The sequence below is a fragment of the Engystomops pustulosus genome, chromosome 5 (genome assembly GCF_040894005.1).
Source record: "Engystomops pustulosus chromosome 5, aEngPut4.maternal, whole genome shotgun sequence".
NCBI classification, from domain to species: domain Eukaryota; kingdom Metazoa; phylum Chordata; class Amphibia; order Anura; family Leptodactylidae; genus Engystomops; species Engystomops pustulosus.
Window position 1 is genome coordinate 108,468,436 of NC_092415.1, and position 24,765 is coordinate 108,493,200.

The 24,765-nt window shown below is 42.4% G+C and overlaps 1 protein-coding gene across 11 annotated transcripts in view; it reads right to left on the reverse strand.

Annotated features, from left to right (window-relative positions):
- LOC140133136 (uncharacterized) overlaps positions 1-23,427 on the reverse strand; it is a 254,866-nt gene extending 231,439 nt beyond the window's left edge. For 5 of the 11 annotated variants that reach the window (XM_072152859.1, XM_072152858.1, XM_072152852.1 and 2 more), the window contains exons 1-2: positions 23,275-23,426; positions 3,774-3,821 (exon numbers count right to left, since the gene is read on the reverse strand). In XM_072152859.1, coding sequence (XP_072008960.1) covers positions 3,774-3,821; positions 23,275-23,322 — 96 coding nt within the window. In that variant the 5' untranslated portion in view covers positions 23,323-23,426. Of the gene's footprint in view, positions 1-3,773; positions 3,822-23,274 lie in introns of all 11 variants that reach the window. The other 6 variants (XM_072152850.1, XM_072152851.1, XM_072152855.1 and 3 more) reach the window with 2 other exon arrangements.
- Positions 23,428-24,765: the final 1,338 nt, after the last annotated feature.

Genomic DNA, 24,765 nt, shown 5'->3' on the forward strand with positions numbered 1-24,765 from the left:
TTCCCCATCCTCCCCTCCCTGTGTAATGAAATAGAAACAATATCGTATCACTAGGAATCGCGTAACACCCACATCCTATTTCCCATTTGCTGTATCTCTTCCCGATAATCTTTTGATCGTGGACAATCCCACAGCCTATGGTAGAGGTCTGTCCCTGGTGTCTTGCACTTAGGACATTCGAGTATGTGATCTGGAGCTGTTGGGGATGGTGGTAGGTTAAACACATTTGTGGCCCTGTGGATTATTCTGAACTGTATGTCCCGCCAGGTCTCATTGGGTACCACTTTATAGAGGGTTTGCTACCCTTTTAAAATCTTCTTTCCTAGGTTGGTATCCCTTAGTTGCCGTTCCCAACCCCCAAACCTGAAGTCCTTTTTACCTGTATTTTTCCTCATGAGACGGTAGAGTATCGAAATACCCCCTTTCGAGATGGACAGAGCTAGCATCACATCAAAATCTGTCCTCTTCCCCTCTCTGAGATGTGAAGTGAGGAAGCCCCCTACCTGAGCACATTGGAAAAATTGGTGCCCCGTTAAATTATAGTTGGACACAACCTCTTCCCTAGTGAGTCACCTGTGCTCCTGCAGATTCATTAAATTAATTAATGGACCATGGTAAGTGAAATGCCTTCCGGATCAGCTTCCAGGCTGCTAAGGTGTCTTTGTATGTCACTGCCTTTTTCATTTGGATGGGTACTTTCCCTAGAGGTACATGGTGTAGCGTGGGCAAATCCCAGGTGACAGTACTCTAATTCAGCCGTTAAATCAGAGTGGTGACTAGTCTTATTCATCCAGTTCTTTATGTGCCAGAAAATGCAAGCCAAGTTATATCCCCTAACATCAGGTATGTTTAGACCCTCCTTTCGGTTAGCATTAGCTTTTGCAGGCTGATAAGTGGACCGTGTCCAAAAGGTGGAAAATGTATAAAAAGTAAAAGTATCACCACATCCGTATTAATCTGTACAATAAATCTAACTCAATATTGAACCCACTCGGTGAATGTGGTAAAAAAAAATAAACATGAAAAACTTCCCGTAATATACAATTTTTCATCAAACACCATCACAAAAAATGTTCTAAAAAGTGATCAAAAAGAGTTACGTTCCTTAATATGATACGACTGAAAAGAACAACTCTTTACGCAAAAAATGAGCCCTCTGACAACAGAAAAATACAGAAGTTATGGCCCTGAAAATTTGTCGATAGTAAAAAAAAATGTGATTTCCTCCAATATTGGTTTTGCTAAGTAAAATTGGGCAAAGATAAGAAAAACTATATAAATGAGGTATCACCATAATCGTAGTGAACCAGAGAATAAACATAAAATATTATTTTTAGGTTACGTTGTGAGCAGGGGGAAAAAAAAAAAAAGTAAAAATTGCTGATTTTGTTTGTGTCCCCCTTGAAATAGTTAATATAATCTCACAAATAAGCTTAAGAACCCCCAAAATAATTATCTATACATTGTATCTCATCCCGCAAATGATAAGCCCTCATATGTTCGCATTACCAAAAAAAAAAAAAAAAATAATTAAAAAAATTTTATAGCTTGTACAATGACAATGCAAATCTGCTGTGAATGGCGATGCTTCCATTCTATGCCTGGCCGTGCACCCATAATGGGGTATCAGTACACTCGGGAGAAATTGGGCATCAAATGTTGCTGAGCGTTTCATTTAATTTATTATGAAACCATCAGTTTTGGCCTAAATGAATTTATTTTCCCAAAAAATTCAAAAGTTTCTAAATCGCAGCTCCATATTGTTTTAAAACATGTGTAACACTTAAAGGGTTAATATGGTGCGCACAGCAATAACGTGGAGCGCCAAAGGGGGATTTGAATATACCGCTAAAAACACTTTTACCCGGAATACAGCGGTTTCTGCTACTAGTCAAGATATGGTCCGGCATCAGCTCACCCTGAGCTGTTGCAAGGTATTTGTGGGTTATAAGTCTAATTTTAAAAGTGGTAGGTTTCCTTTAAAGTGGTGTAGTAAACCTATATGGAAGGGTATAGAAGCTGTTAATAGGATTCTGTTTTTAATGTGTTGTGAGCAATTTAATATTACTACCATCAATGCTGCATTAACTAATGCATTTCATTACTCAGGGAGCCTGTGACCAATGCATTTCATACCCTCGGCTTATACTTATACTTATATATAATATATATAATATATTATATGTAAAGTCAATAAGTTTTCCCGTTTTGTTGTGGTAATTTTAGGTGCCTCTCCTTATATTTGGGTCGGCTTATACTCGTGTATATACAGTAGTTTGTTTGTTGAAATAATAGTGGACAGAGACAAAGGTTTGCTGGCCAGCAGGAGAGAAAGTACAAGCACACAGACAGACAAATAGTTCACTATTCATCCCTCAACAGGCCCCACACACACACTCACACTACTCAGACACAGTTCAGTGTCACTGAAGTATGCTCAATCTAAAATTTGATTTTACTACAGTACTTTGATTTTTTTTGTCCTCATCTCCAAGTGATCATTTTCATTTAACTTTTTTTTTTTTTATTCTCAACGCATTCCACAATGCAATGAAGGATTAAACATTTCATTCATTAAGCTGTAATCAAAGAAAATGACTGTGTACTTCAACATATCTTGAACCACATTACATTAGTCTCTCGTACTGCTCTGGTGTGATTTTGGTCCACTCTTCTTCCAGACTGTTTTGGGTTTCTTGGCCATAACTTTTGCACCAAGGATTTTCCAAACGCTTCCTATTGGGTTTAGGATGTGGATTCTGGGCGATTCAACAATTCAATTGTTTCAAGGAACGGCTTTACCCTAGTTGAAGAAGGTTCTGAAACACACTTGCATTCACCCTGGCATGTACAAAGTGCCCTGCTGCAGAAAACATTCCCCAAACCATAACACTTCCTCCACCAACTTTCACCGACTTCTTTACACACTTTGGATTTAGTCTTTCTCAAGTTTGTCTATGAACATAAGGCTTCCTATCAAATCAAATTAAATTGAACTTGCTTTCATCGCTAAAACAAACTGTAGACCACTTCTCTGTCCACACAAAGTGCCCCTCAACAAAGTCGAGTCTAGCCTTTTGAGAAGTTTGGCCAGTGCAGAGAGTGTTTTCAGTCCAAATGCTCTGTCCAAATTGCAGCCAGATCACAGGCTCCATAGACGTCTACTGGACTCATATCACAAGCTGTCGAACTTTACCTTGTTCAAGCCGGACAGCCACTGTGTATAATATATATTATGCCTTATTAAAGCTGCTCGGCTTTCAATGAAGAGTGGGAGGTGTGAGGAGCACTCGCCCATCTGCTACAGATGTGTGCTCGCCCGGAGCAGTAGAATATATTTGTGTGCATGAGGCCTTGAAGTGAGGAAAAACCCTTTTAACCCCAAAAAACACAGACCCTGCCCCCTCATTCATCCTGGAATTGTTCCAGCTAACAGTCACTCCTTATTGCAGAATTTAGAGCAAGACATAGGGGGAAAAAAAGCTCCTTCATTGCAATAAACTATTTTACTCCAAAGCGAATCTACTTTTCATGATGTTTTCTAGACAGTCAGCACTTTTGTCAACATTTTCATTATAGAATGTAAGCTGTTTCGAGAAGGGCCCTCACTCCTATTGCTCAATATGAATGTTTGTACTCAATAATGTAATATTCTCTTTGTAAATGTCCTTTAAGTTTTGTAAAGCGCTAAGGAATTTTAATGGCGCTATAAAAGTAAAGATTATCCAGAAAATCCAGAAGTTTTAAAGGGCAAAAGAGGCACAAATACTTACTGGACAACAGAACGTTGGCTTCTTTTTCTTTGCATTTGGGATTACAGCCTATAGGGAAGATGAACAAAATGTTATAAAAACCATTAAAAATTGACATGCCCAGATCACAAGTAATTTTCCAGTGAGTCAAGAATAAATAAAACCAAATAGAAGTCCTTTAGAAACATTTAGTGTCTAATTTAGTGTCTAATTTCTTGGAAATGTCTAATTGATAGTGTCCCCACTTCTCACATAGGCCTTAAACAGTTTTGAATATAAAATAGTCCACACTCCACATGATAGGAAATAAGTGTTCCATTGCAGGGAGGTTTGAGAGGTGAAACCCTCCAAAACTGCCAGAATGAAGGACCACAAGTCGCCTTAGATCACCTATACAAGCAGAGACTGAGGTTCCATAGAAATCAATGGCATACAATTAAAAAAAATAGATATGAAGCCCAAAAATTTCTATGAAACTTCCAGCAAAGCTTAAAGATGCTACAAATCCCAAAAATCCTTAGTAGTACATGGCAGATAATGGTACGTGCAATGGTACGTGAAATCTGAGTTCTCAGATTTCAGACCCTACAATAAGACATTTATCTCCATTCCTAAGGATATGGAATAAATACCTAAATAGAGTTCGGCGAATATATCAAAATTCCATTCGACCCGGTTTGGCAAATTTTCAGAGAAAATTCGATCGGAATCTAATCACGGCATGTGATGCAACAGTACATCAAATGCTGGGTGCGGGTGCTGGTAAGTCTTTGCTGCATATTGTAGTAAAGACTTCCTGGTTACATCCATCGGGGAGCGCCGACCCGTCGCTATGACAGCCTCGGATCTTCGGAAGACCCGAGGCTGCCTCGGTTTAACCCTCGGAAATCCCCATATACTGCCATACTGCAGTATATGATAGGATCAATCAGACAATTTAGGGTTAAAGTAGAAAAAATAGTAAAAATAAAAAAAGTAAAAAAAAAAAATTCTAATTAAAAAACCTAAAAATTCAAATCACCCCCCTTCCCCTGGAACGGATATAAAAATAACCAGTAAAAATCATAAACACATTGGGGGACATTTACTATGGCGTTTCCGTCAGTTTTGTGGCGCTCTCACCACATGTTCTGCTCTCAGACCTATTTATTAGCTGGCGGCGCCAGAAAAGATTACTTTTTCCGTCTGCTCCGACTCTTCTCCGAAAAGGGGCGTGGCTTTGGAGGAGTGGAAACTCAGACACAATTAATATGTGTCGCAGCCCTTTTTGGGCGCTGTAAACTGGCGGAAAGTAGACCAAAAGAAAACTGGTCTAGCAGGGACTGTTGGACACATTTCTGGTGCTCAGGACAGATTTTGGTCCCAGGGACAGAAAATGGTCTCGGCGCCAGAAATGTATCTGCACAGCTCTACAATATTAAATGTGTATCTTCTTTCCAAGAGCAGGTCGGTAACAAAGCCAATGCAGACACCGACACTAAGTAAATGTCCCCCATTCGGTATTGCCGCGTCTGAAAATGCCAGATCAAAATATAATAAAGTTTTTTCACTGCATTTAACCCCTTAATGGCAAATAAAAAGTGATCAAAAGGTTTTACAGTCTTTAAAAGAATAGCAATGAAAACATCATCAAAAGCTACAAAAAATGACAACACCCACAGCTCTGTACACCAAAGTATAAAAAAGTTATTAGCGCCAGAAGATGGCAAAATAATTTTTTTTTTCTACAGGATATTTTCATTTTTGTAAATGTATGAAAACATTATAAAACCTGTACAAATTTGGTATCCCCCACCGCCATACAGTGGGGGACCCCGCCGCCATACAGTGGGGGACCCCACCAGGAGCGGACTGGGAGTTTAAAGTGGCCCTGGGAAAAAAAAAACTGTAAAAGTGGTCACGTTCTGTGTGCGAAGTCAAAAAGTAGGCGTGGCCATGCAATCTGGGTGGAGTCACTAAATTCCACACAAACTGTGGTCTCAATCACTATGTAAAGCGCAGAGAAAGAGACTCATTCTACCTCCCATATGCAGGAATAAAGTTTTTTTTTTTTTTTAAAGAACACAATACCTTCTCCGATAAACAAGAAAATAACTCCTTTATTACTGCCCCCTATGTACAAGCATATAACTCCTTTTCAGAAACAAATTTTCTGGATATCATCCTAAAATTACACCACACAAACACATGGTCTACAGACAGGCAATACGATACAACTGAATATGCTCTACCTAAATAGATGGGGACAAACACCCTGGAATCTTCCAAAAGACATTATTGTATCAGGGTTTTCATCCCAGATGAAAAGTACAAATTGCCAGAGCCACTAGGAAAACTAGAAAACCGTAGACAACTCTTCTTTCCCTGCAACCGGAAAAGGTGTAAAACATGTCCAAACACAGGGTCTACTGAAAGCAACAAAGATTCCAAATTACATTGTTGGGGCTCACAAGTGCAGCAGGTGGATACTGAGATATAACTTACAGCTGATGCCCTGCTATAACACCAGCGTCCAGAGAGAAATTTGGCCAACATCAAACAAGTGTTTAATTAGCAGTTCAATTGTCAGACAGATTAATTAAATAATCACAGAGACAACACTTGCTGTATCTAAGGAGATCTGAAAGATCCCAAATATTTTTATTGCTATACCTTTTGATACTGGGAGTTTCTGATGGTAAGTAGGTGTTACCGAGATGTACAATACATAAATTTAGATATAGCAGAACAGATATAAACTATAGTCCTATAGTTAGTATTGATCACTGCTGATGCTTTCTGAAGGAGCCCATAGTTTCTATTGCAATTCTGGGGTCCGATCAAGGATATCCGATGTCACATCCTGCCAGAATGGATTTGAAACTTAGTACGCTTGGCAAGCAAAAACCCAGAAAAATTATGATGCGCCCGTTTGTTGCAGGAATATATCCTCACCAGAAAAATATTATTTGGGAGACATTTATCATACATTGCCCTCCGGATACATGAAGAAGCTAAGGCCAGCTGATGTATCCGGCGGGTCGGCCGTGCAGCATATATTCCTATGCCAGGACCTACGTATAAATTTGTTAGTTTTCAAACTTTAACTAGCTAAAGTTCTCTGGCTGCAGCAAGCCCAGCCCCCTACACGCCCCTCCACACTCTTGGAGTTGAGCTGGCATAAAGAGGATAATAATTCCATTGCATGGTAGTTCACAGGGCATTGAGATTATTTCAGGGCTTTTACGCCAAATTTCTGGCGTAGAAGCCCTGATAAATGTTGTGAGCTTTACCAGAGTCAGAGAAATACTTTTTCTTTTTAAGAAAGACTAGTAGGATTGCAATCCATTAATGTGTGGGATTATGATGATGCCACACATGGCGTTTTGAACCCCTTTTTTAAGCAGTCCATTACAAAACGCATGAGTTTTTTGAAAACGCATGCCTTTTTTTAACTCATGCGTTTAACGGACTGCTCAAAAATTGACCAAAAACGGGTTAAAAACGTTATGTGTGGCATCGCCCATACATGGCTAGAATGGTTTCTTCTGGTAAGGGACCAACTGCTTAACTTATTCTATAGGTCTGTAGCTTGGTTCAGTCCTTCACCAAAAAGATTAAGAACACCCTCTATCCATCCAGCAATAAATTCAGTGAGGGTACCTTTTTAATCATCCTTAAAGGGGTATTCCAGGAATCAGCATAATTCATATACAAATGGGTCATTAAAATATAAGTTTATATGTAACTAGTTATTTAAAATTTTGCTCCCCTTAGCAGAAAATGCTGATGACATAGACCAGGGGTGGCGAACCTATGGCACGGGTGCCAGAGGCGGCACTCTGAGCCCTCTCTTTGGGCACCCAGTCCATCACCCCAGCATGAAGTTCACCAGATACAACTCAAATAATCTTCCTACAATGATAGATGAATTTGACCTCCTCCTTTTAACTGGGTTGGTGTCCTTGGGAGGGTGAAGGATTGAAAGTTGTCAATGAACAAGGAGAAATAAATTACTGCTTAAATTGCTGTGTTGGCACTCTGCAATAAATAAGTGGCTTTTGGTTGAAGTTTGGGCACTCAGGCTCTAAAAGGTTCGCCATCACTGACATAGACTGTAATGAAGAATTAAAATGCTACTGGCCCTTTAAAATCAGTCCGTTAATTTCCTCTGCGTTGCATTGCAGAGCAGACACAGGACAGAAGATGGCCGCTGGTCACATGTCCACATCACGTGTCCTGCACCTGCCTGGGCAGGTCATGTGATCACCACTAAGTTTGGCTGTAGTTGGTTGGTTGCAGTGCATCCAGTATGGCCAGTGTTTTGGTGATGGTAGTTACACATCATTGCTATAGTAACAGAGCAAGAAAACCTGTTACATCATCACTGGGAGCAGAGTATAAGAGGTAGAAGGAGTTACTGAGCACTAAAGGATCTTGGGACTTGTTTCCAGAGGTGGCCATCTTGGTGATAACTTTAGAGAGGCCATAAAATTTTGTAAATCATAAAATCAAACTATTTAAGATCCATTTTGTGACTAATGGACATTAAGTTTTGTTACATTCATTTATTTATAGCATTATGGGTTTTCGTATCAGACGTTCACATTCCCGGAATACCCCTTTAACTAAATAAAATTTTCAGGGACAAATCATTAGGAAATCGAACACTTGATAAACTTTAGAACAAAAACATCTATATGCATGCTCCTCCTCCACAAATAATATATACCCTGGAAGACTCCAAAAGATATTTTTAAATACCTTTCCACAAACCGCTGTAATAGTAAGTCGGCTGGAGGCAAGGGAAGTATGGACAGGACTGAGCCCTCTCTCTACAGCTGTGGGTACACGAACGATCAGTGCTGGCAACATTCATGTGTGGTAACCTGTTAAATGCCAGCAGTGTGTGGAGGCCACCATTTTGGATAAGATGGTCACTCCCTGTGATGTCATCAGGAAGCGACAATTTATGTCAAAGACCGCCAACAGTCTACATAAGACTCCAGCACCGGTCATTACAGATCAATAAGTTAATCTACTATATAGCCAATACTGTAGTATTGCAGTATATGGTAGATGCAATTACACCCCCTTAGTTTAAAATCATCCCCATTTCCCTAGAACTGATAAATGTTAAAAAAAAACAAATTATACATATCTTAGGTATATCCACTCATGACCTGCCAAAATATAAAAACTGTTAATCCTAGAGTGAAACCCACTAATGGAAAAACTTATTGGTGTCGGAATATGGTGAAACAGAGATTTTCTTTTGCATTCTTTTGCTAACCCCGTAATTGTACTGGCCCATAGAATAAAGGAGAGGTGTGACTATAAGAGCACAATGAAACCTATAAAAAAAAAATTTAAAAAGTGCACCTGAAAATGCATGTTGTCATCAATTTCAATGAATTTAGAGATCTCCACACCCATACCAACCCATGATAAAAATCCATAACTGTATTTATTCCTCACGAGAACAAACATAAAACAAAAAAACTTGCCAAATTGCCATTTTTAACCGCTTATGGCTCCTTGTACAATATATCGGACACAGAGCGCTGGGCTTTAACACTCAGTGTTTTATATATCGAACAAGGAGCTGATGCCAAATCGCCTCGAGATCGGAGCTGAGCAAGCATCATAAATCAGTAACTAACAGCTGACAACCCAGTGTAAACCTGTAAAACGTCATGGTTGGTCAGTGTGACTGCGGCATTTAAACTTCCTAGCAGGGGTTTCTCCCCCATGATCGCCCCCCTCCCCTTTGCAACATCTACAATGGCATCCCTTAGGTCCGATCATTCTGTGACGGGATCTTAAAGGCAGGGTTAGCCTCTGCATGTGCATAGGCTGACTGAGCTAATACCATTAAATACATCAGTATAGCAGGGCATTAGCATGGACAAGCAATCACATGATTGCTTGTTTATGTCTTATTGTGGAAGATTTTTTTTTTAAACTATTCAATAAAGTATACATTAAATTAATTTTAAAAAGCCCCAAATCCACATTAACACATAAAATGACATATTGGCAGCTAGGGAGAAGAACAAACTGATTAGGTCCTCTTGACACAGTGCAGGTGGTAGCTGAGAGGAGGACACTGTGTAAGGTGAAATCTAATCCCATGCATGAGACTGATGGCATTGGGGAGCACCTTCACCCAAAGTGTGAGCAGTATTGGAAGTCATTCCTCCCACTGCAATCAGGCTGTTCAACAAACAAGGCCCAAACAGAAGTAACCTGTGCGCAGCACCAAACCAGTCCCTGCAGGTCCCATCCACAGACTGATGCCAAACTGCCGGTCATTGCTGTTTTTTTTTGTCTTTTTATCCCTTTTTTCTTTTTGTTCATTTATCCCTAATATTATTGTTCTGACATGGTTTGTACTATACTCTCACTGCTTCTGTAATGCTGTGAATTTCACCACTGTGGGTTTTATAAAGGATTATCTTATGTGAAAAAGGTCAAAATCATTACATAATCCCCACATATATTATCACCGTGTCCGTAACAACCCCTAAAATAAAAATAAATTATTGAACCACGCGATGAACGCTGAAAGAAAAAAAAAATTCCAAACCTGCCAAAAATTATTATTTTTACCCATTTCATGACACAAAAAATTCAATAAATAGTGAAAAAAGCATATCTACTACAAAATGGTACTGGTGCAAAGTACTAAATGTCCCGCTAAAACAAGCCATCAATTGTGCTTTATGGAGACTATGAATAGTAGTCTGTATAGATGACCAGAATGAACTTTGTTCAGTTACTCATAATTGCAGAACTTATTGATTATTTCATTAAAAGGCAGGTACAAGCTACCATTTAATAATCATAAGGGAAATTTCACATATTAATATGACTTCATTATTGTTACCGTACCTTGTAATCAAATAATACCTTGTAAGCAATATGTTGTTTCATGTCAATGTGACCTGCTAATTATTAAATGTAGCTAAGGTGAAACTGACCGATGACTATGAAATTATCTAATTCTTCTATGACCCTGTCCATAGATTGTAAGGCCACTTAACAAGTAGCCGCCCTTCTTTTGGGTTTATAAGATGCCGTATGTTTAATAAAGTTTGAGCTTTTCATGAGGAGAACAACCCTGTATCTCTGATTATCGCAATTATCCTGTATTTGGCTCCTCTCCAACATACTAAGCAGTTCCCCTCAAGGACGAAACTAACACCAAAAATATAAAAATGTTATGCCACTTGGAAGACAGCGATGCAAAAACAATAGATGTTTTTCCCCATATTAGGTTTTATTTTGAGAAGTTTAGAAAAAAGAACTAAGTATGGTATTCCAGTAATTGTATTGACCCATAGAATAAAAATAAGATGTTTATTAGGCTGTATGGTGAATACCAAAAAAAAAAAATAAGTAAAAAACTATTACATAATTGATGTTGTCACTGGAAAATACATCTCATCAAAACGCAAAACGTAACACCTAACACAGGATGAAGAGGACTGCAAGACGGAAATCAAGGTTTACAATACAGGTTAGGGCAACTACAGCCGTCATGGTGGACTTATGGAAACAGATATAAATTAGACTGGAGATTCTATTTTCCATTGTGTCTCCCATAACGACACCTGGAGACTTAGCAGATAAAATTGAAGGTAGTGCTTTATAAAGGTTGAGGCGCTAGTCCATATGACAGCCTTCAAGATTTGAGTAATTGATGCTCCTCTCTACTCCGCCCATAAGGTGGTCATGGCTCTTGTGGAGTAGGCTATAAATTTTTTAGATGGTTCAAGATCTTGGTTTTCATATCCCTGATCCAACTGGCAATGGTGGAAGTGAAAGTTTTCTTCCCTTTGTTTTTCCCTACAAACTGTACAAAACAAGCTTGTGCCTTTCCGGAAAAACTGTCTTTTTATCTCTTCAGGCATTTATTGTGTCATAAGGGTTCTTTTCGTTAGCTGGACTGTGACAAAAAGAAGGCAGCATGATCTCCTGGTTGCAATGAAAAATCAGAAGATACCTTGGGTAAAAATGTGGAACCTAACTGAAGGGTTATTTTGTCTTCCAATATCAAAAAAAGTGTTCCCTGGAAGGGCTTGAATCTTTGCTACTCTCCCAATATGGCCAGCAGAAAAGACATTTTGGGTGCAAGATCTTTAAGACAACTTTCTGAAAAAGGCTAGTCTAGGACTAAAGGATAAGTTCCGACAGATCTAGGGGGTAAGACGGAGGTCTTGATATTCCTTTCACAAATCTCCTAAGACATCTGTGTTCGGCCAGAGACTTATCAAAACATGAACCAGGGATTAGATCTGGACCTTTAACATACTAGGTTTTAGACCTTTAGAGTACCATTCTTGTAGGAAATCTAACTTTAACAATATTTGGATTTTTTGGTTCTGGTAAGACATTTATACACCAAAACATAAAAATTTTTTTCCATATCACGAAGTATTAGTAGTCATAGGTTACTGAAGCAGCCAAAGTGTGGATGATTTTATCTGACAATCCTCCAACTAGGAGGTGCTCCCTTTCAGGAACCAGGCAGACATACTAAGGAATTCTGGATCCCAATGAAGAAGCTGTCGCTGATGTACAGTCATGGCCATAAGTTTTGAGAATGACACAAATATATTTTCACATGATCTGTTGCCCTCTGGTTCTTGTGTGTTTGTCAGATGTTTTTATCACATAAAGAAAGTGCAATCATATTATGAGTAACAAAAGCTTTTATTGACAGAATAAGTTAATGCAGCAAGTCAATATTTGCAGTGTTGACCCTTCTTCTTCAGGGCCTCTGCAATTCTCCCTGGCGTGCTCTCAATCAACTTCTGGACCAAATCCTGACTTAAAGCAGTCCATTCTTGCACAATCAATGCTTGCATTTTGTCACAATTTTTTGGTTTTTGTTTGTCCACCCATCTCTTGATGATTTACTAAAAGCTCTCAATAGGATTAAGATCTGGGGAGTTTCCAGGCCATGGACCCAAAATCTCTATGTTTTGTTCCTTGAGCCATTTAGTTATCACATTTGCTTTATGGCAAGGTGCTCCATCATGCTGGAAAAGGCATTGTTGATCACCAAACTGCTCTTGGACGGTTGGGAGAAGTTGTTCTTGGAGGACATTCCGGTACCATTCTTTATTCATGGACTGTGAGAGACTATTCTCTTGGCTGAGAAGCAAACCACACATGAACCCACACATGAATAGTTGCAGGATGCTTTACAGTTGGCATGAGACAAGACTTGTGGTATCGCTCACCTGGTCTTCTCAAACAAGCCTTTTTCCAGATGTTCCAAACAATCGGAAAGGGGATTCATCAGAGAAAATGACTTTACCTCAGTCCTCAGCAGTACACTCCCTGTACCTGTTGCAGAATATCAATCTGTCCCTAATGTTTTTTCTGGAGAGAAGTGGCTTCTTTGCTGCCCTCCTTGACACCAGGCCTTACTCCAAGAGTCTCCTCCTCACGGTGCTTGCAGATGCACTCACACCTGCCTGCCGCCATTCCTGAACAAGCTCTGCATTACTGGTAGCCCGATCCCAAAGCTGAAATACTTTTAAGAGACGGTCCTGTCGCTTGCTGGTCCTTCTTGGGTGCCTTGGAGCCTTTTTGGCAACAATGGAACCTCTCTCCTTGAATTCCTTGATGATGCGATAGATTGTTGATTGAGGTGCAATCTCTCTAGCTGCGATACTCTTCCCTGTTAGGCCAGTTTTGTGCAATGCAATGATGACTGCACGTGTTTCTTTAGAAATAACCATGGTTAACAGAAGAGAAACAATGAACAGAGGCCGGAAGAAGCGCATTGTTTGTGCAAAATGGCCGTTGCCTCCTGTGGGCGTCCAACCTTCACCCCCTCTCCCCTGTCTACCACTCCTGTAAGTAAATGCATATATCACAATAAAGAAGAAAACTTTAATGAAGACGGGTGAGTGCCGTCCATTTTCTTGTTTGTGGTGGATTGTTGAAGGAACTATGTATTCTTAGGACTCAGCACCACCTGAAAAACTGAGCACACCTTACTAAAAAATGTGGATCTCAAGAATTAAATAGTTGGACTTACTATAGGTGATAAACAGATACAGCCTTCGTTTTGAGGTGCATGACAGATTGATCTCCAGCCCTGTCCTCATCAACACCCACACCTGTGTTAATGGAGCAATCACTTAAACGATGTTAGCTGCTCCTTTTAAGGCAGGCCTGCAATGAAGTTGAAATGTGTTTTATGGGAAAAAGATCATTTTCTAGGCAAACATTGACTTTGCAATTAATTGCTGTTAAGCTGATCACTCTTTATAACATTCTGGAGTAAATGCAAATTATACCATTATAAAACCTGATGCAGTAGACTTTGTATAAATTAACATTTGTATCATTCTCAAAACTTTTGGTCATGACTGTAGGAGGTCCTCCCTGATCATATAGGAGGGGGCCTGAAACAGCAAGTTTTCATAGAAGAGGGAACCAAGCTTTTTTGGGACAGGTATTAACAATCAGAATTACTTGGGCTTTGCTGGATCTTCTAAAGCACCCTGGGTATTAATGGCAAGGATGGGAAGACATATGCAAGCAGACTCCCATCCCAAGGTTGACTCAGGGCATGTAGACCTGTTGGGCTGTCTCTGTGAGAAATAGAATAGAATTTTTATGTCTGTGCATTCTTTCTTTAGAAAAAGAGGTTGACTGAGGGGTAACCCCATTTCTGAGATAGAGAAATATGCCTTGTTTGTTTAGAGACCATTCATGTAGTTCAGTCCTTTGTTTGCTTAGGAAATCCACCACCGGGCTTTCTGAAACCTTGAAAAAAAAACTACCAGTAAAGGAGTCCAGGTGGTTTTCGGTCCAGTGGAAAATGTGGAGCGACATCCATCAGGTCTAAAGATCTTGTGCCTCCCTGTTTGCTCGAATTATTCACTGTTGTCACATTGTCCAACAAGATTTACGCCTTTTTAAGGTTTCACAGAATGCTGTCAACTCTCTCAAGTTTGAGGACCGTCTCTTCATCCAGGCGACCAAGCCCCCTGAAGATCTCAGTACTGAGAAATGGCTCTCCAACCTGTCTGATTGGCATCAGTTTGTAATGTTATTTGTGGGGATGGATACCATTGTCCACCTTTCATTAAATTTGCTTCTTTGGTCCACTAGAGACAAAATTACCTCTGCAAGGATATTCTTTCTGAAATCTAGAAGAGCCAGGTTTTTGACACAGATTTTTAGGATCCACCTTTGAATTACTATCATGTGGAACTTACTCCATGCCACGCAATTTATGCAGGAAATAAGATGGCCTAGTAGCTTCATGGCAGACCTGATGCTGCATGAGTACTTTTTCTGGAATAAATGAATGTGAAATATAAGTATTTCCTTCTTGTCCTGGGGTAGAAAAAGTTGTTTGAAATTAGAAATTCTGAATTACTCCCAGTAATCTTGTCTCTGTGTTTGGGTTAAGGATTGACTTTTGGTAATTTATGATCCAGCCTAAATCTTCCAATACTTGGATAGTATGATCCCAGTGGATCAGAAGGTCTCCGAGGTAGGGCATTACTAAGAAGCCTTCTCTTAAAAACGCTGTAGCTTTGGTCATAATTTTCGTAAAAGTCCTTTGGGCCGACTCTAGATTGAAAGGTAGAACCCTGAACTGGTAATGAAGTAGATGACACTGAGGAGAATCCTTAGAAACTGTAGATGAGATAAGAAAGTTCCTTTTTCGTGTATACAGGAAGGCCAGGTAAGATGCTGTGGTAGGAGCTGCAAGGAGGGAGGATGCTTGTCCCAGGTCAGAGGTACTGACCATGTTCTCCCCAGCTTTGGTAGGAGCTGCAGGAGGGGGAAAGCAAAATGTTAGAGGTGGTCCACAGGACTTCCTCAAGGAGAGAGGAAGGAAGCCCCTGATCGCGAGCATCTAAGGGGGGGGGGGGGGGGGGTTTCATTACACATTCTACTCCCCCACCCCAGGAGTCACAATTCTGACCCTTAGTAGGGAAAGAAATACACTGGTGAGAGGCTAAAGGGGAGAGGCTTTAAACTTTTTGTAACTTCCTGCCCTTACCAAAGGTCAAGGTGCAAACTCGAGGTAGCATAATGTGTAGCTCATTAATGTACACTCTGCACCCAATCTATGTGTGCATTTAATGTTGCATTTGCCTTGCACACCCATTTAGGTGGCATTTATGTTGTAATTGTGGTTATGTGGCGCTTTCATTTGGTATTTTTGTTTACATCGGAATGGTGTTTGCATTTATGTGGTGGTTGCAAAGCGTTTACACGGCGTCTGCATGTCATTCACATTTACATGGTGAGTTACAGAGAGTTTGTGGATTCATGGCGCTTTCACTGCTTCCGCGTCACATTTGCATTTACATGGCGTTTACATTGTTTCCATTCATATAGCACTTGCATCATGTTTCCGATTACATTTACAATGCATTTGTGCATATGGCTAACATCGCATGTGTGTTTACAATGTGTTTGCGTACACTAGCGTTTCTATAGCGTTTGCATTTCAATTGGGTTTTTCTACATTTATCCCTGCACCAGTTTTCTGTCTGACATTCTTTTTAGTACAAACTGCTTGCACATGTGTTTGTAAAGTGTCCGAGACACATTTCTGGTGCAAACGACACAAGTGTGGCGCACGCTGCAATATACCCGATACAACACAAAACTCTGCTCTGAAATAAGTCGGACCGTGTGCCACATTTATAATGCAGAGTCCGACAGTATTGTGTCGTAAGACCTTTGTTAAAGGTGCATCTGATGGCACAAAAAATGGTCCTACTGTTGATTAACCCCTTAAGGACGCAGCCATTTTATAGCTTAAGGCTCAGCACGATTTTCTGGATTCTGACGCGGCTTACAACTCGAACATCGATTTTATGTATTTTCAGAATTGACTATTTTGGGGATAAATCCTGTTTTGAATGAAATTTTACATATTTAGCATCAAAAACCCCCTATGTATCAACCCATTTATAAATCTGTATCCCTCAAGCTATCAGAAACAGCTTTTAGGAAGATTGTTAACCCCTTGAGATCTTCATAGTAATGAAATCAAAATGGAGGTGAAATTTAGAATGGTCAAATTGTGCCGATTATACGTTAATTTAGCCCTAAAATTTACACATTTCCAATAGATAAAAAGAAAACCCACCATACAATTTGTTCAGCAATTTCTCCCAAGTGCAGAGACCCCACACATGTGGCCGTTACTTGTTTTATGGGTGCACAGCGAGGCGCAGAAGGGAAGGTGGGAGCTGCAGCTGCCAGGATTTTAGTTTCCTCATTGGCCCCTTTTGTAGGCAAAGTCGCCGGCGGCGTTCAAAAGACTTTTATACGATCGCCGCGCCCCCGAACGTCATCGGGGGGCGGCGATCGGTTGCCATGGTAGCCTCAAGTCTTCGTTTGACCCGAGACTATCTGGCATCTGCAGATTCGTTACAATGAGCCAGTGGCTCATTGTAATGAATGTGCTGCAAAAATGCCATATATTGCAATACAGAAGTATTGCAGTATATGGTAGGAGCGATCTGACTATCTAGGGTTAATGTACCCTAGATGGTCTAAGAAATAGTGGAAAAAAAAATAAAAAAAAGTTTAAAAAATAAAAAAAATTAATAAAATATTAAAAGTTCAAATCACCCCCCTTTCCCTAGAACGGATATAAAAAATAATAAACAGTAAAAATCACAAACATATTTGGTATCGCCGCGTCCCAAAATGCCCGATCTATCAAAATATAAAAACGGTTACGGGCGGCGGTGACCTCCAAGGCGGGAAATGGCGCCCAAATGTCCGAAATGCAACTTATGAAATAAAAAAATTATCAAAATGTCGCACAGACCTCAAAATGGTAGAAATGAAAACGTTGCCTCATTTTGCAAAAAATGACCCCTCACACATCTCCGTGCGCCAAAGTATGAAAAAGTTATTAGCGTCAGAAGATGGCAAAAAAAATTTTTTTCTTTTTTGTACACATTCGTTTAATTTTTGAAAATGTATTAAAACACAATAAACACAATAAAACCTGTATAAACTGAGCCCACAAGAACGTGATGTGACGTTTTTTTTTTTTTTCAATTTTTCCACATTTGGAATACCGTGGTTTAAAACACTAACTAAAATAAGCTCCGGCACCAGCTCACCCTGAGCTGGTGCTCGGTATTGCCATCGGAAACCTGCCACTTCAAGTGGTAGGTTTCCTTTAAGGGGTTAAAGAGGTTTAAGTGTACCTAACTTTACAAATATCCACAAATTTATATCTCATTACTGCAGCATCTAAATGGTGACGTTAGCATATGAAGCCTGTATGTTGTTTACAAATTTAACAAGCTTCAAAAATGATAGTTTTCCTTGAATCTTAGGCTTAAGGAGTCTGGTTTGCGGACAAATAACTTGTAAAATATGTAATAGGTCAAGCTGTATGATCTAAGTTTTCTCTGAATAAAACTTCTGGGAAACATCATGATTGCGCCAAAGATGTCTGCCAATTTACTGTAAATTTTAATGTGATTACTATACAATTAATGATGGAAACTGATAACTTCAGACCTTTAAGTTATATTTAGATTCCTTCTGGTCAGGACTGATTGTGAAAGCAAATATTAACAAATGGTAACACATGAATGCTTATCTTTAGACTGTAAGGACAGACCCCAGAAAATCCATATGAATAAAGTAGCTTGAGGAGTGTGTTTTCTGTATTTTCTACCATCCCCCCACCCCCACACAAACACTGTAATGTCTCCATTTGACGCCTACTGACTGATCTAGTTTTGCAGCAACAATTACAACAGAAATAAAAGTGACTTCACATGACTAGCCTCCTTAACCTGTTCACACTCAGCGTCGGATATAGCAAGGGCCAGGCCCGGCGTCAGCACCCGGCTGACCCGGGCAAGTGCCGGGGCCCCAGAGCTCCAATGTGTTCGCGGCTGATTGCAGGCCGCATAGAAGGTGGGCGGAGAGGTAGTGGGACGGCTGCTGCTGAAGATCCTTAGCAGGTCGGACCTGCCCTACTCACCTCACCTGTGGCTGCCCTGCGCTCCCCGGCTTGCCCTGCGCCCTCCGGCCACCTGCTTCACCTGCGGCCGAGCCCGGCTTGCCCAGCGCCCTCCGGCCACCTGCTTCACCTGCGGCCGAGCCCGGCTTGCCCAGCGCCCTCCGGCCACCTGCTTCACTTGCGGCCGAGCCCGGCTTGCCCAGCGCCCTCCGGCCACCTGCTTCACCTGCGGCCGAGCCCGGCTTGCCCAGCGCCCTCCGGCCACCTGCTTCACCTGCGGCCGAGCCCGGCTTGCCCAGCGCCCTCCGGCCACCTGCTTCACCTGCGGCCGAGCCCGGCTTGCCCAGCGCCCTCCGGCCACCTGCTTCACCTGCGGCCGAGCCCGACTTGCCCAGCGCCCTCCGGCCACCTGCGGCCGAGCCCGGCCTGCGCGCGCCCTCCGGCCACCTGCGGCCGAGCCCGGCCTGCGCGCGCCCTCCGGCCACCTGCGGCCGAGCCCGGCCTGCGCGCGCCCTCCGGCCACCTGCGGCCGAGCCCGGCCTGCGCGCGCCCTCCGGCCACCTGCGGCCGAGCCCGGCCTGCGCGCGCCCTCCGGCCACCTGCGGCCGAGCCCGGCCTGCGCGCCCTCCGGCCACCTGCGGCCGAGCCCGGCCTGCGCGCCCTCCGGCCACCTGCGGCCGAGCCCGGCCTGCGCGCCCTCCGCCCACCTGCGGCCGAGCCCGGCCTGCGCGCCCTCCGCCCACCTGCGGCCGAGCCCGGCCTGCGCGCCCTCCGCCCACCTGCGGCCGAGCCGCGACATCCAGCTGGGGTAAGTATGATTGCTACATATGTAAATGCATATATATGTGCTGTATATACTGGGTGCGTGTGGTGTATATACTGGGTGCGTGTGGTGTATATACTGGGTGCGTGTGGTGTATATGTGCTGTATATACTGGGTGCGTGTGGTGTATATGTGCTGTATATACTGGGTGCGTGTGGTGTATATGTGCTGTATATACTGGGTGCGTGTGGTGTATATGTGCTGTATATACTGGGTGCGTGTGGTGTATATGTGCTGTATATACTGGGTGCGTGTGGTGTATATGTGCTGTATATACTGGGTGCGTGTGGTGTATATGTGCTGTATATACTGGGTGCGTGTGGTGTATATGTGCTGTATATACTGGGTGCGTGTGGTGTATATGTGCTGTATATACTGGGTGCGTGTGGTGTATATGTGCTGTATATACTGGGTGCGTGTGGTGTATATGTGCTGTATATACTGGGTGCGTGTGGTGTATATGTGCTGTATATACTGGGTGCGTGTGGTGTATATGTGCTGTATATACTGGGTGCGTGTGGTGTATATGTGCTGTATATACTGGGTGCGTGTGGTGTATATGTGCTGTATATACTGGGTGCGTGTGGTGTATATGTGCTGTATATACTGGGTGCGTGTGGTGTATATGTGCTGTATATACTGGGTGCGTGTGGTGTATATGTGCTGTATATACTGGGTGCGTGTGGTGTATATGTGCTGTATATACTGGGTGCGTGTGGTGTATATGTGCTGTATATACTGGGTGCGTGTGGTGTATATGTGCTGTATATACTGGGTGCGTGTGGTGTATATGCGCTGTATATACTGGGTGCGTGTGGTGTATATGCGCTGTATATACTGGATGCGTGTGTGTATATGCGCTGTATATACTGGATGCGTGTGTGTATATGCGCTGTATATACTGGATGCGTGTGTGTATATGCGCTGTATATACTGGATGCGTGTGTGTATATGCGCTGTATATACTGGATGCGTGTGTATATATGCTGTATATACTGGATGCGTGTGTATATATGCTGTATATACTGGATGCGTGTGTATATATGCTGTATATCTGTGCGTATGTGTTGTATATACTGGATGTGTATGTATATATGCTGTAAAGCTGTGGGTATGTGTTTTGGTATTTTAAATTTCTGTTTTTTAATGTTGCTACATAAGTTCACTGTTAAGGGGCCCACTGAGTCTCTATCGCCCAGGGGCCCACTGAAACCTGGAGCCGGCGCTGGCAAGGGCTATTTACATTTTGAACGTCACTCTGTCGCGAGACAGGGTGACACATTGGTGGATGTCCAATGACACTACAGGACCAATCCTGTGACATAGATCGTCGCCATTAGCCAGTCAATACAGACTGTCCACCAATGCTCTCAAACATTGCCATTTTGTGTTTGGTGGTGTTGGAGAGAGTTGTGCTAGGGATCTGTCCCTTTACTGTACCCTAAAACACATGATTACCCTCCCCAGTGTCCTTTTACCTATACCCCACAGCTATACTTTTAAGTGCGATCTGTTAGGAGTAGTAGTAGCAATGTGGAGGAGGCGGCATTGTTCTGTGGGGATTGTGTACTATCCCCCCCCCCCCATCACGTCACTGAAGACATACACTGACTTAGAGGTATATTATTATATGGCCTCTGATTCGGAGTCTGCTAGTGGGGACAAGTTTCCAATTTATTTGTCCACCTCATCCTCCCAAAGCGACTCTGAGAAATCCCCGAGACACGGCAAGGCGGACCAGTAAACCTGAAGTTCTTTTTTAGTGAGGACCTAATTAGTATGATTGTATCCCAGACCAATCTCTACGCTGTGCAATATATTGCCCAAAACCCCACTTCTTTTTATGTACAACCCCAGGTGAACACCTGTTAGTATAGCAGAGAGGGAGAAATATTGGGGCATAGTGCTTCTTATGGGACTAGTAAAGGACCCAACAATCTGGGACTATTGGAGCACAGACATACTGTACCACACCCCGATGTTCCACATTGCTGGCAAAGTAGTCTGGGATTTGGTACACCCACTAATGGACCAGGGCTAGCACCTCTACTTAGACAATTTTTATACCAGCACTACCCTGTTCAAGTGCCTCATTTCCAGACCTACTGTGGCATGCGGCACTGTTAGGAAAAATGAGAGAGGTCTACCGAAGTCACTGTTAGGGGAAAAGCTCAGAAGGCACGAGAGCCAAGCACTAAGCAGCGACTCAATATTGTGTGTTAGGTACAAGGACAAAAGGGACGTCCTTGTACTAACAACAATACATGGGCACACAAGCACCCCTGTACGATGTACCAGTACAGAAGCCCCCAAGCCTGACTATATTCGATGAATGGCATGCGGAAGTCGAGGGTGTGGTACAAGAAGTTGGCCGTGCACATCATGCAGGTAGCATTGTATAATGCTTACGTGCTGCATCGATGTGCAGGCCAGAGGGGAACTTTCCTGGATTTTCAATAGGCGGTAGTCAAGCAGTTGATTTTAAGAAACCTGGAAGGGGGAGTGCTAGTCCGTCTGGGAGCGAGGCCACATTGTACCAGGGCAGCACTTTACAAGAGAAGTTCCCCAAACTGCCAGCAAGAGAAGGACACAGAAGAGATGCAGGGCATGCTCCAAAACCCAATACAGGTATGATGGGCTTCTGCAACCTGTCTTTAGTGAAAATGAGATCCCTGGTGACAGGTTCCCTTTAAATAGCATATTAGGGCAGTTCTAGTAACTAGACTGTGGCCAACACCGCCAACCCTCCCCCCAAGTAGACTGTGGCCGACACCGCCAATCCTCCCCCCAAGTAGACTGTGGCCGACACCGCCAACCCTCCCCCCCAAGTAGACTGTGGCCGACACCGCCAACCCTCCCCCCCAAGTAGACTGTGGCCGACGACGCCAACCGCCCCTCCTAGCTAGACTGTGGCTGACGCTGCCAATCCCCAACCCCCTTCCCCCTGCAGCCAGTTAGGGGGGTATACACAAACAAGTGATGGCCTTCTGGTTACACAGTTTACACACTGGTTTCAAGAAAATGCTTTATGTTGCGCAGTTTCTCTTCTACAGCTCTGACGCTATACGGTACAAGTGTAACAATGTCAGGACAGATGGTATACAAAAATTATCTGTTCAGGCATCAGTTCTCTTCCAGTAATTCTCCCCCATAAAGGAACATACTACAAAGAGCAGATACATGTGAACACACTCTAAAGCCATGTTCACACATGCAATTTAAATGCGTTTAGAAATTCAAGCACAACGTGGAGAAATTTCTACCTATCACAGATACGTTTACACTTAAATGCTTGCAATCAGGAATAAGCACCATATGCTTAGCTGAGAAACAATGCAAAATAATCGCAGTTTGTCAGAACTAATCTGTGATAGGGAGAAGCTTCTCCCTGCAGCTCTTGAACTGTGTTTCTAAATGCAATTATATCGTAACATGTGAACGCACTCTTTAATGGGGCGGACCTATAGCACTGCTGCTACACATACAAGCTCTTCACTGATTCGCTACCAACTTGAACCAAATTATTTGGGAAGTTGGTGAATCTGTTCGCTCCTCAAACACTTTGTGGGTCAACAAACCACAAGTGCATTTATAAATACCCCATGGAATGATTGAGAAGAGTGACGTGTATTGCAGCTAAACTCCACACAACAAGCAGATGAGTGGCGCGCTACCACTACGAGCAGTGCACGTGGTACAGCATGTTACTGAGTGCTAGCTCTTCTTACCTCTCCGTACCTCACGCACTTCAGGAATTCGGCCACATACCAATCCATGCTCCCTATAGTTGCGTCCGCTACACTACTGAGCTCTCGCTCCCCACCGCTTACCCGACTCCACCCCCAAGTGACGCACGGGGTAGGCGGGGCTTCCGCTCTCGGAGCGTTGTTGATAGAGACCTGTGCACACTGCACGCTTCTGTCACAGAGAGATAGGCGCCGCTGGGTGTTTTCATCTGTCTTTCTTGTTTAGTTCTTGAACTTGTTCACCCTAACTATCTCTTTAGTTTTAGGATAAATTGTACATTACCATACGGATTAGCTGATATATCTGACTTTACAAGCAGGGTTACTCGTGCTCAGTGTGTTTTGGTTGATTATGTTTACAGAGATATGAAAAATTGTTCTTTCAAGCCTTGGCTTGAAAGAATCTGAAGACTCCTATCTTTTCTGTGCAATTCCATAGGTCACGTGGAGATTTTAAATGCAATTCCAATGGAATGCATGTAAGTGGGCAATAGCAACAGGGGGGTCATTTAAAAAGTTTTTTTTTTTTGTTTTTTTTGCACAGTTATAGCATAACTGCGCCAAAATGTGGCTTTTACAACTGTTTCGCAAGGCTCACCACTACAGAGTTTAAAGGAAACCTACCACTTCTGATGGTAGGTATGAGATGTAAACACCGGGCAACAGCTCAGGGTGAGCTGGTGCCGGAGCTTATCTTAGCGAGTGTTTTAAACCGCTATATTGCGGATTAAACACATTTTGATTTACCTCTCCGAGGTAGCTTCGGCGCTGCGCGCGGCCGTGCGCGCGCGCGCCTCCATACGGAGTGCCGGAGGCGTCACGCGCGCATGGCGGCGCGCAGCGCCGAAGCTACCTCGGAGAGGTAAATCAAAATGAAGTGGTAGGTTTCCTTTAACACTGCTGTGTCTGAATAATCTTAAAGGGGTTATGCCACAAAACTATGTACTTCAAAAAGCTCCTATAGAGGCTAAAATATTTCAAAATCCGGTTCATAATGGTTACCTGGAGTTATAAATACTTTTTTATTTGTTTTTTGATGCTTGTGCGGCATCTATTCTGTGTCACAGAAAAGCAGATGTGGGAGGGGCCTAACAGGCACATGCACAGCACTGACAGAGGCAGTTATGCCACAAGTCCTATAATGCTGTACAGGCGCCTCTCTCTCATTGACCTTCCACGGTTGTTACATCACTGCTTTTAGAGTATGCTTCCACCTGTTGTATTCAAGTAGTCCCTACCCCTACTGATACCCAGCACACCTGATTCTGCTATAGGAATGCCTTTCAGTCCTTGTCACCGTATATATGAAATACATATAACAGCTAATAACAGCTAAGCTATACTTTTTTCAAACCCATATAAAAAATGAAATATGATCTAGGATTGGCTCCTAGTGGCAATATAGACCGCTTTACCGTAACAATTTTTATAAATATTTTTTCTCATAAAATATAACATGTATACTATACTGAG